Source organism: Urocitellus parryii, chromosome 5, assembly GCF_045843805.1.
Source record: "Urocitellus parryii isolate mUroPar1 chromosome 5, mUroPar1.hap1, whole genome shotgun sequence".
Classification (NCBI taxonomy): Eukaryota; Metazoa; Chordata; class Mammalia; order Rodentia; family Sciuridae; genus Urocitellus; species Urocitellus parryii.
Genome location: NC_135535.1, coordinates 173978215 through 173991140, shown reverse-complemented (window position 1 = coordinate 173991140; position 12926 = coordinate 173978215). Strand labels below are relative to the sequence as shown.

Here is a 12926-nt window from a genome sequence, read left to right as displayed (position 1 = left end):
CAGCCTCCTGAGCTGCTGGGACTAGAGGCATGTGCCACCATGCCTGGCTAGATGTCTGTTTTTGAGTCAATTGACATGAGTTGTGAAGAAAGAGGAAAGTAGATAGTGACTCAGTGTCCTGTTCTTAGCTTAGTGGAGAAGCTGAGAAATCTCTTCATTGAGAAATTATAAGCACTACTTACAACTAAAATGGGAATAAGAGAAATTCTCCTTACTTTTTCATTTGTGTAAACATACCTGAGAACATCTTTGGCAGGTATGCCGGTACTCTCAAGGTGGAAATCAAACACAGAGATGTTTTGTGGACAGTGGACATTGATGATATCCACAATTGTATTGAAGCAATACAAACAGGAGATAAAGTCAGATAATCCTGACAAACTTGTTCACCAGCACGGAGGAGACTCCTGATGCGCACTTGCTATTCACCTTGGTGAGCATGTGTAATGTACTGGGAGATGTGGTTAAGAGTCAGGGAAGTATGAATGAAGCCCAATTCATGTAACTTTGTTTGCTATCATTAGATAGAAATTTCAGGGAAAATGAGCTGCAAATATAATTTTCTTTATTGTTTTCCAATCATTTGTTAGCTTTAAGTCCTCAAATAAATACTGAGTTTAATATATTAAATCTCTTCTCTACACTTTCCCCCATTTACCCTCTCAGGGTCCTGTCCCAGCAAGGGTTTGAGGGTGTGACATGCAATAAGAAGATTACACGTGCCTGATAAACTTTCTTTAGCACACACAAGTTTTAATGGTCTTCTGTCTTGCCTTTCGTCAAGAACACGCCTGGTTGTCTTCCCTGGGGACCAGATAAAATAATCAGTTACTTAGGCAAAATGAGCTGAAACTTCCCCTCGTCTGATGGAGTGAGTTTCTCATTGTGCCTCTATGGCTTGCACTTTCCACTAGAGAGCTTTTGAAATGGAAGAGAAACTTTTGGGCTTCATGTCTCTTTCTATTATTTACATAATAAGGAAAACTCCAACACATATTTGGATTGCCTCCAGGCCTAAACAGAATTAGTGACACTTCCTCATCTCTCATCATAGAGATTGGAAGAGAGAATATGACAAAAAGCACAAGATTGAACAGAGAAACGGACAACACCCCACACCCTGTCAATGTGGGGGGGCAGGGTGTTTGTGTGCACATGTGTGCATGTGGCAGGTGATGGGTATAAATAGAAGCTCTCGTCTCTTAAGGCTGTTCTATTTGTGATTATGATATCAGACTAGTGTAGCTTATTTGGGGCCAGTTCATACTCAGCACAATATTTTACTTATCAGAAGTTAAGTATAAAAAGACATAAGATACAACCAAAGTTCAGATAAACCAGAACACTAATCTCAAATTTATTTGTTAATAAAACCTATGACTTTTTTCAGAAATTTTAACTGTGTACACTGATGATCTCAAATATATATATTTTCAACACATGAACTTATTGTTACAGTAGTTGAAATTTTTAATTTAAAAAAATGTTGAATTTTACATACTGTTTTAATTGTTTAATCACAAATACTAATATAAACTTAAATTTATGAAGATTTTTAGAGTTAAAAGAAGTGTTAATCAATATTTCTTAAGGGAGAAAAAAAATCCTACCATTCATTGTCAATGTTAATTCCTTAAGACTTTCCACTAGGCCTTTAGTCACTAAGTTATTCTTCTATTCAGCTGCTCTCCTATCATCTCAAACCTGAGTTCAGCAAGGCATTTTTGAAGAAAGCAATTACAAAGAAATTTTCCTAATAGTGGTTTCAATAGTAAATATTTCTTTCAGTGATTACAATCTACAAAGAGAAACCAGCACTCCCTTCTCTCTCTTTTGCTTATCCTGTGTGAGACATTTGCTTTTCCACAGAGGTCTTAAAGAACTGTATATTTCAGTTTCTAAATGACACATATGGTACAGAATTCCTTTTTCTTATTTACATGCTGTATTACAATTTTAGGGAGGGCAGATGGGAGGCAGAATCTTCCCAGGGGCATCCTGAAAGTCTTGAACTGTGGCTGCTTGATGGTCTCCTAGACAGGCCCCTTCTGGATTTGACTTGGTCTTTACTCTCACTTTTTTTCAAACAACATTTCTACCATGGGTAACAGGAAAATGGAAGTCATGCTGCATGGGACACTTGACATTGAGTATTGCCTAGGGAACAAGAGAAAGAAGGCAGAGAGAGTCGGGGGTGGGGGAGAGGGAGAAGGAGAGAGACACGGAGAGAATGAATATGGAGTTGAGCTGTGGATGGCACAGCAGGGTTCCCCCATAACTCCAATCCAGGACTATGGCCAGTGTCTTAGTCCATGCTGTGCCACACCAGTCATTTAACTATTTTGAATAACAATGTGGTGGAGGGCTTTCAGCCCTGTGCCAGCTGAAGCCCTATGGGCATCGAGTCCCTGTATCTCATTCTCTGTCTCAAGGGATGAAGCTTTGAGTCCATCTCCCTCTCAGAGTCTTCATCTGCTCTTTGCATTTCTCCATTCAACTCCTGAAGCAATGCCAAGAGCTGCAAAGCTTCGGAATTGGCTTCATTTTTTAGAAAAGTCGTTATTGGACAATCTTTTGCAGTTTAATTTTGATCTTTTCTTTCTCCTTTGATTCCTCGTTTATTTTCAGACCCTCTAAGTAATGGTGGATGGCCATTTCCTTGCATTTCCTTTGATACAATTGGAAATTGCCGTACCTCAGGTGGAGCAATTGTCTACCCACAGGAGTAAGCTCCTTCCTGAATTCTTTTTGGAAGTAGTAGTCTGCTTCTTCATATTGACCTGCTATTACATAGAGGGCAGCAATATAGCTACAGATATGCTGGAAATTTTCATTTTTCTCAACTTTCTTTAAGTGATCCACCCCTTGTCTTACTAGTTTCTGTAACTCCTCTCTTTCCCAGACGTTTTCATTCTGTCTTCTGTTCCCTGTTTCAAGGACTTTTGACCTATAGCAGCACCCAATGTAGTAATGCAAGTAGGCATTGTCTTGCGTGTGTTTTAAGGCCCTTTTTAGCAGTTCTATAGTCTTATCTAGGTCAGGTTTCTTTCTATAAAACTTCGATGCAGTGCACAATACATCCATTGCATCTGGAGCTTCCTTTAAGGCTTCTTCAACTAAGCGCTCTCCTTCATCCTTTTCATTCACCTCTTGAAGTTTTAGAGCCAAGAGGACTTTAACATACTGATTGTGTGGATTCAGCTCCATGGCTTTCTTCAGGGTCTCAATGGAGTTCTGAGATGGTGGCCTGTTATCCAAACGGTAGCTCGCGATGGCCCATCCAAAGGTGGCTTCTGGGCTCTTTGGGTTCTTTTCCAAAGCCTTCTGGAAACACATCTTTGCTCCTTCATTTTGACTTTTTGTGCACTTTAACCGAGCCCATCCTTCCTCACACTCAAGCTCAGGACTCTCAATTCTGTAGGGGCTGGAAAACTTTGCACAGATGTGTTTCACCTTGTTCACGTAGCTCTCAGCCAGTTGGAATTGGCCCATGTGATAGTAGACCCAGGCATAGTTTCCCCAGGTGACCAGACTTCTGATCTCTGCTTGGTCTTGATACTTTTCCTGGATTGACTCTTCAGCTTTCCCCAAGAATTCCAGGGCTGCTGCATGTTGGCCTCTGTGATGCTTTATGTAGGCCGATAGGTTGTACATTGTGGCTTTAAATTCATTGTTCTGAAACTCACACTTGTTGAACACTCTGTTCTCGAACTCATCCAAGGACTCTTCTCCCTCCATCAAGTTCCAGGTGAAATGGCATTTTAATTGCTGTAGGCTGTTTGCCAAAGATTCGATAGCGCTCTCACTGTTGGGAAAAAAAAAAAAAAAAAAAAGAAAGATGGATACTTTGAGACACAGTATAGAATCATCTGTCAAGAAGTGGGATCATAGCAAATAAAATATTTTCCTCTATTTTAACATAAATTTAAGAAGAACAAAATTTCCTTCCAATGTTTTAGCGTATATGTTAGTTTCTACATGAGGAAGCAGGAGTTTGGTGACAATGGACAGCAGAATTACAGAGATGGACATGGGTCTGAGTTGAGGCTAGTTTTCCCAGAAAAAAGCCATGTTAGGTAATTCTGACAGGGCTGCAAAATCTTTGGAAACTGATTTCAGCAAAGGATTAAAATTTTATTTAGGTAGTTTGAAAAGAAATAATAAGACTATTTAATTGCTTTTTGTTTGTTCTTCATCTTTACCTAGTATTTTGGAAAACTTAGTTTCACAGATTTCTATTCTTTCTGGGACCCTGTTTTGCAGTGCTGATTTAAATTTCTTAGATTTTTTTTTTTTTTTTTTTTTTTTTTTTTGGTACCAGGGATTGAACTCAGGGAACCACTAGGCCACATCCCCAGCCTTATTTTGTATTTTACTTAGAGACAATGTCTCACTGAGTTGCTTAGTATCTCACCATTGCTGAGGCTGGCTTTATACTTGCAATTCTCCTATCTGAGCCTCCTGAGCCGCTGGGATTACAGGCATACACCACTGTGCCCAGGAAATTTCTTAGATATTGTTCTAAAATTTGCTTCTATTTTATCTTCTATATTCTTAATTCCTTAGTTCTTATTAATTTGCCTTAGGGAAAAAAATGGACAGCAGAATTACAGAGATGGACATGGGTCTGTCTGAGTTGAGGCTAGTTTTCCCCTAGCTTTTTCTCCCCTTCCTTTCCTCCCCCTGCCAGCTGTTACCATGGAGCCCAGTTGATAACTTATCTTAAGTTATTACTTTCCTCTAATCATTTCAGCTTTTAGTATATCCTTAATAAAGTTTCTATCCAAACTTTTTTGAGCTTTTGTCAAATTAGTTTTGTTTTGTTATTTTATTTTGATAGTTTATGCTCTCATTATTTTGCTGTTGAATCTTTCTATTTTAACCATTTAAATTATTTGCAATTATTCTTAATATTTTCTCATTTCCTCTGCTTTTATAAAATTCTATCTCTTAATATTATTATTATATATGTTAGCAATATCTTTTGGAATAAAGTATAATCCTCCCCCCTTCTACTTCTTAGACTGGTGGTTTATAAGCTTAACATGTCTCACAGAGCTGATCTATTAATAATTTGCATCTCCTGTTTTAGTTTTCTTTTGGAATCTTATTTTTCTCACTTGGGGTTTCCTCTTAGAATAGGAATAAGGAGTGTGGCTATGGGGGTCACTGAGTGCCTGATTGAAACACACACCCTAGGACCTCAGTTCAGCTTCCTAAATCATTATCTGTGGGGAGTTGAGTGCAGGAATCTGCCTCTAACAATTTCTTTAGGTTAATTATGACATATGCACAAGTTTGAATGTTGTAGGGACAGACAAGGCAAGGCACCGAAGGGAGCAGGAAACAGTTTTATCTGGCTGCAGCCAGGTTCAGAGGGCATAGCTTTTGCTGTAATCAATCAATCCCCTGAACCCTGAGTTCAGGGAGTTTTATACCCAGCATGTAAGGGGAGGGGCTCAGAAGTTCACAGTCTGCAGAAGTTCACATAAAAGCAGCTTTTTCTTTCACTGTTCTGGGCATGTTAACCCTTCAAGGACAGCACCTGAGAAGGAGAGAGCTTCTTTTCCCCTTCCTTTCCTCCCCCTGCCAGCTGTTACCATGGAGCCCATTTGTAACTTATCTTAAAAATGTAGACATCTCTGTGAAGCCCAGCTCAAGGAAAGAGGCCTTGTTTGCACATTTCTACAAACTACTATACTGGATATGTTTGTGAAAAACTAGTAAGGGGGTGTCCAGCACCTGGAGTGCTGATTTCTTCCCGGCCAGTGACCAAGTAAACAGGGCAACACGAAAATAGCAAGTTTATCTGCATTGAACTCTTTTGTAGAGATTCTCTTGCTGACAGTCCTAAAATCAGCCATGGTAAAGATTTCTGGAGAAGCCCAGTTAAGACTTGTCTATGGAGAAAGGTGATGCCACTTTATGAGAACTACTGTCTAAGAGCACAGTGGTAAAACCCAGGGGAAAGAGCCCATAACTAAAGAACAAGTACAGTGAAAAGAGGAACTGATAGTTATTAAAAGATTCTAAGGTCAGTCCATGATAAAATCCTAAAAAATAAGAATAAAGTTCATACAGATTCTGGGTGATCATAGAAACAAATCTATAAACATCTTAATCTCCCCCCCCCAACCCCGTTTTTTCTTATCAAGCAGATACTTAGACTAGCAGAGAAGTGCCATTTCAAAGACAGAGATTGGAAGCCTGACAGAAGAAATCAGTGCATCTTCTAGGAACCAAGCACTGGATTCCAGAACTCTCCTCCACCCTACTCTCAAACTAGAGAAACAGAAGCTTTCCTTCCTTCCCAATGAGTTAACACTTTCTCTTCAGGACAATCTCATGTTTCTAGGCTAGGAGAGGATTTTAGAGGTGAGGACTCTTTTCTCCACTCACCCCATCTTCAATTCATACTCTAATCCATCATTTGTGTAGGGCACAGGAGAAGTAAAATAGTTCTGTTTAGTTACCAGCCCTGTACAAATGTGAGATGAATGGGGCCATTAAAAGAACTTTCACTTCTGAATACATCTTCAACAATATCTACTGAAAAGAAATCTTTTGTTAAATAATACTTTTTATTATAAGCCCTCAACTTAATCTTTTCCAATAGAAACAAAAGAGGGATAGTGTGTAAGAGCAATTCCCCCAGACCCATCTTCATGACATGAAGACTCCAGCCCAATTAAACATCTCTGCCTGCTTCTGTCTGACCTCAGCTCTCAGCTCCTGCAGTTCTTAGGAAACCAGACTTTGTGCTGCTTTATGAGTAATCCGGCAAGTGCTGATAAAGCAGATTAACAGCTACAGATAAAACAGATTAACGGCTACAGAGATGGAGGTGCAGGTGTAGGAACCCTTCAAGCAAACAGAACTGGTTTTGCTTGGGAGAAAGGCTGTTTAGGATTTGCATTCAAATGTGATCACACTGTTACAGTGTGAATAGAGAGGGGCAAAGAAACTTTACCTTGTGGTTGCCATGCAGTTTTCCATTGTGCTGAAGGGCTGCAAGTTCAGGCTGCTGTGCGCTTCAGAAACTTCCCTCCTCTGCCTCCGATAGATGCTGGAGAGACTCTTATATAACAGCAAGTCGGCAGTTACTCTTCCTGTTTCTCTGCGGTTGACTTTACAAAAGAGAAATTGAAACTGGAAAGTGAAATCAGGACTCTTTGCAGAGAAATGATCTTGAGTAATAAACAAGCTTTTCGGGAACCAGATTTGTTACATCGAGTCAGAATGATCAGTTCTAGATCTAAGGCATCCTGGGAGCCCACTGTGTAGAAGAATACATTTACAGAGTACAGGTCCCCATCATTACCATGTAAATCCACCCTCCTGCTTACGACCCACAGGCCACTGTAAGGAGCAGTTGCCAGCCACAGGGCAGGGCTTTTTAGTCTGTTTCCTTCACTGCCACTGCGAAGCACCAGTCCCTGCATTAATATATGCACAGTGCATGGTATGGCAGACATTCAAAAAGTAGTTGTTAAATGAGTGAATACATGATTCAAAGCATGGGCTCTGAAGTCAGTCTATCTGCATTTGAAATCAGTCTCCGTTTATATGCTATGAAATTTGGGGGAATTATTGAATGTCTCTGCCTAAGTTTCTTTGATTGCAATTTGGGAACAATACTGCTACCAACTCATAATAGTGAGATGACAATTAAAAGAGTGTTTACGTGAAATTTAGAATAGTGCCTGGCACCTAATAGCTAAATGCTAGCTTTTATTGTAATTATTAACTAAAATCACTAACCAAAGAGACAAATGGAGTCTGTATCTGTATCTGGCAAATGGAGTCAGTCTCTCTCTCTCTCTCTCTCTCTCTCTCTCTGCTTTTTGATCATTTGAGCCACTTCCCTCTGCCACCACTCTTCTTCCATGATGTTTTGCCTCACCTTGAGCCCCGAGGAATGGAGCAAGCCACCTATGGATCTGAGAACTCTGAAACCACAAGCCCCCATATAAACTTTTCTTCTCCTAAAATTGTTCTGGTTGGGTCCTTTAGTCACAGCTGGAAAAAGCTGACTAAAACCACTCTAAACCACAAAAGGATTATAGTTTACATAAAGTATTCTTGTCCTGCTTGGACAAAAGTAATAACACCAGAGGCCTTTGGCACGGAGAAAAGGTGATACCTACTTCCCAGCAAAACTGAGTCCGAAAGATGGTTTACTCAGTCTTAGAGAAAGTCACTTATCTTGATTTTCTGCTTAGGTCAGGGTAGAAACAGAAACTATGCTTCTTAAAATCTTCTACCCTTTCATTAGGATCCACAGCTGCACCTATCCCAGTTGCAAACTCGTAACTTTTAAGCCTCCCTCATAAATGACAAATTATGAGTTTACAAATTCTAGTATTCGTTTATAAAAATGTGTAGGTATAGAAGAAAGCTGAAATAGGAAACCAGGGACACTTGTGGGTTTTGTTTTGGTCTTGGAGTTTGCATTCAAGAAAACTTAATGGAGTCCCAGTAACTTGGGAGCCTGAGGCAGAAAGATCATAACTTCAAGGTCAACCTGTACAACACAGTAAGGCCCTATCTCAAAATAAAATTTTAAAAAGGCTGGGGATGTAGCACAGAGGTAGAGCACTTGGTTAGCCTGTGTAAGACCCTGGATTCAATCTCCAGTTGAAAATAAATAAATAAATAAATAAATAAAAGCCATACAAGAGTAACTGTTGAGTAGGAATGTTTAAATCATAAATAAAGGCACAGAGGTCAGTACACTAGTGATCAGTACACTCTGAAATGGTTGCAGATAACTTTTTTCACCCTTCAGAACTCTCTCTGGCCCATGCCTTATACAGGGCAACTACAATAGAGATGCACCTTATAGCTTGTTAGTGCAAGAACACTGAGTCTCATTGCAAAGTAGAAAGTGGAAAGGATGGCTAGCTGTCTTCTACTTGAGGAAAAAATGTATTTAGTGAAAGTTCTGATTACTCTGGTTACCACAAGTATTTGTGCATCTTTTCCCTAGTCTATAGGCCTAGGACTGTACCTATTTTAGCTTGGTTTCAAAAAGGGGGAGTTGCTTGCTATTCCCAGAAAGGGGAAAGTCACCATGAGTATCAGCATTGGCTATAGGGAGGTAAAATGCAATACTTCTCACACTATGATCAGCAATCAGCATCAGCACCATCTGGAAACTTGTTAGAAAGACAGATTCTCACACTCCTTCCTAGACTGATGGAACCAGAAATCCATGTATTAATAAGCCTTCCAGATAATCCCAGCAAATCCTAAAGTCTGAGAACCATACCATATATTGAAAGTTTAATGAAAATACTTTTACGTCTATGAAATGAAATACTATGCTTATCTATTGAGATTGTTTTTAAATTGATGCTCTTTTTGTTATGTATCTATGTGAGGATTTTTGTCTACCTAAGTGAGCCGGAGGCTAGTCCAATAGTGTTCACACCTATATGACCTGTAATGTGTGAACAACGTGCTCCCACCTGATTCAGCGTTCACTCCTGTACTCATTCATGAATACACATATTTAAAAGAATCTTCCAAAAAAAAAAAAACTTTAAGAAGATATAGTTACTAAAACAGCTCATTCATATTCTTTTTGTAAAAGTTGCTATAGTCTGGATAAGTGTCCCCCTCAAATACCCATGATTTAAAGGCTTGGTCTCTAGCAGTGGCACTTTTGGAAGATGGTGCAACTGTTAAGAGAGAGAGAATCTAGTGGAAGAAAGTTAGGTCATTGGGAGCATGCTTTTGAAAGAGATATTGGAGTTCTGCCCCCTTTCGGTATTTTTCTTTTCTTCCAGGCCACTATGAGGTGAGCATCTTCCTCTGCCACACCTTCTCCATCATGTTGTACTTCCCTGACACAGGCCCAAAGGTAATGGGGCTAAATATAGCACAAAATAGACTAAGACATTTTCAATGTTAATTTTTTGAGAGTATATTTGGACAGTTTTTGATTGGGAATGTGATAGAAGTAAATGAATTTACTTCTTTATAGCCCTAAGCAAATAACCCAAAGAAAATAAGCTTATGTAGAGGTAACTTGGACCCTTATCCCTGTTTGACTACTAGGGATATTTCATTCACTCATTCTTTTTTTTTATACTTTTATTTTGTCTAATTGTTTTTATGTGGTGTTGAGGATCGAACCCAGGGCCTCACGCATGCCAGGCGAGCGCTCTACGACTGAGCCACTACCCCAGCCCCCTCATTCTTCATTCATATTTTCAGCCAATGCTTATGATATGCAATGCGCTAGGCACCTCTCTAGGCTCCTGGGCACATCCGTACACAAAGATCTGTCTCCCTGAGTTTAATCTACCATAAAGAGAAGACAATAAACACAATTGTTGTGGGCTGAATTGTGTCACCCTTCTCTTCTCAAAATTCATACACTGAAGCCCTAACCACCAAGGTAACTATAAAGACATACAGCCTTAGGGAAGTAATTAAGGGTAATGAAGTAATGAGTGCTAATTTGATAGCACTCATGATCTTATAGGAGGAGATACCAGAAAATTCCCATGCCTGTGCGCGCGCACACACACACACACTCACACACACAAAAGGCCATGTGAGGGTACAGTGACAAACTGGCTATTTGCAAGCCAGGAAGAGAGGCCCCACCAGAAACTAATCTTTATGGCATCTTAGTCTTGGATTTTCAGCCTTTAGAATTGTGAGGAAAAATAGTTTTCTGTTGTTTAAGTCACCTAGTTTGTGATTTTTTTTTTTTTTGTTATCGCAGCCCAAACAGACTAACACAATAATAAATAAACTAGATAGCATGTGATAAGTGCTATGGGAAAAAAAAGTGAGTAGAGAGGGTAAGGATTATTATATATGAGGGATGGAAGGAGCCTAAGGTCTAACAGCCACTGAGTTATACAGCTGGAAACCTCTCTAAGCCTCAATTTTGTCATTGTTAAAATAGGAACTGTATCAGTTCTTACCATACAAGGCTTAATGAAGATTAAGTGAATCACTGTATATAAAGGGCAGAGAATAGTGCCTGGCACATAGTAAATGTCCAATAATGGAGAGTCATCTCTATATACTACTGCCACCACTACTATTTGGGAATGGCATTTACTTCTAGGGCCAGAGGCCACTTATTTAAAAGTGGTCTATGCTCTACTATGGAGCATTGACTATATAGAACTGTCAGTATTGGTGGATGCCACTGAGTTGCTATATCGCATTCTTTTTCTTTTTATCCTTTTTCTTGGCCAGGATACTATTTTAGAAGAAGAGTTAGCATCTCCGTATAAAGGGATACTTCTGTTGCCAAAAGCGTTGGAATGTTTAACTCAAACTGAAAATATTTTAGAATTGGGGAAGATCAAGGTTTGAAAAAGTGCTCAAAAGAGAAAAAATGTTGCTCTCTTAGGGTTCCTAAATTGGTATAAGGCTAGCTGCTATAACAAAGATGCTCTTGTTCATATAACCATCCCAGATTGGTTTTCCTGGACAGCTGGTAGTCTCTGTGCAATGATCCAAGGAGACAGATTTCTTCCAACACTTCTTTTCATATTCCATTAAGAAGAGTTAGTATATTCTCCTACACAGAAAGGGAGGCTGAGAAATGTAGTTCCTGAATACGATTCCTTTATCTCAGTGACAACTTTGTGCCACAGAAGATGAGTACTGGCTTGGGTGGATCATGTGCTGCTTCTACCCCAGCACCCTACTCTTACTCTAAAGATCCACATGTACCCTCCCTGCCAAACATAGAACATGTTCAGACCTTGGCCAAAGGAGCCCATCCAGAATCAAGGCAATCACTGCCCTCAGCTTGTGGTCAGGGATCTGTGAGTGAGGCACTGTCCTCTCCAATGGTCTGGGTAAGATTCTTTGTGGTCTGGAGATTCAAGAATCAAAAACAAAGACTAAAAGTCTAGATAAGACTAGCTATTTCATATGTATTATGTGCAGTACTAGTGCGGGATAATAAGAAACACACCCAATTGAAGAGAAAGTGGAAAAATTCTAGAGATCTATGGCAGTGATGAAACTCTGCTGGATGGGTCTTTTGAAGATCCACTACCCTGGCGATGGTGAAAATTTCTTGATTTGATCCTCGTTCTGTCATCTCATAGGAACTACCCTGCCATTGTTCTCCAAACACCTTGCTTCATCCTCTGGGAAGTTCTTTTTGATATTTATTCTCATCTTTGCACTATGGGATAAGGGTTATGTTTTTACTCTGTGGGTCCTAGACCTCCTGTAATCAAATAGGACCTTTGTTAATAATGTTCTTTAAGGAGAACATTAATTAATACCCTCAAAGTATGTCTCCTGCATTTTTTTCCATATTTGATTCTGAGAATCAAAAGTTGTAAAAATAGATTATCATGAAAATATCAGAAAGGAAGAGGGATATGAAAAAGTCCACATAAAGGTACAAGAGACAGCATAAGTGGTCAGAAGAAATGTGCAAAATGTTCAAGTGTTCACTGCAGGTGTATGGATTTCTTCTTTTTTTGAAATGAACAATAGGGACATTTCCACTTCTCTTGTGAGCTGCATTAGCAGGGCTCTGGAAGCCAAGCTTCTAAGGTACTCTTGGGTTTTCCCACCAAACTTTGCCTATTCCTCTACATTTATTGTGTACTTAACAAAGGACTTTAGGCAGTGATCCCCACCACGTATTCTAGGCCAAACACTGTGTGTTAAAATTCCATAATTTTATTATGAAATAAAAGCCCTGTTCCTTCCCTTTCTAGAGTTTGTAATCTGATTGCAACATTAAGTTTGCATGCATCTAAAATGACACAGAGAGAAAGCCCATGGGAAGTGAATAGCACAGGGAATGTATGAAACTATTCTTGCTTTATTGGAAATCAAGAAACCTGAAGGGCACATGTGTTCTCAGCAGGAGCTGGGTGCTGAGAACACCATGTGTGAACTCTTGGAACAGTTGAACTGCTGTGTGA

At 39.5% G+C, this 12926-nt stretch overlaps 1 protein-coding gene across 1 annotated transcript; it reads right to left on the bottom strand.

Moving 5' to 3' along the window:
* Positions 1 to 1504: 1504 nt before the first annotated feature.
* Ifit2 (interferon induced protein with tetratricopeptide repeats 2) lies at positions 1505 to 7081 on the bottom strand. The gene is made up of 2 exons (XM_026397030.2): positions 6971 to 7081; positions 1505 to 3805 (listed from the first exon to the last, which is right to left on the bottom strand). Exons 1-2 carry the CDS (start codon positions 6994 to 6996, stop codon positions 2560 to 2562), a joined length of 1272 nt encoding a protein of 423 aa, XP_026252815.2. The 5' UTR covers positions 6997 to 7081; the 3' UTR covers positions 1505 to 2559.
* Positions 7082 to 12926: the final 5845 nt, after the last annotated feature.

Coding starts and splice junctions, on each gene's coding strand:
- Ifit2 (XM_026397030.2), bottom strand. CDS start 6,996: ATGGAAAACTGCATGGCAACCACAAG. Junction 3,806..6,970: donor AACTGCATGGCAACCACAAG/GTAAAGTTTCTT, acceptor TTTTCCCAACAG/TGAGAGCGCTATCGAATCTT.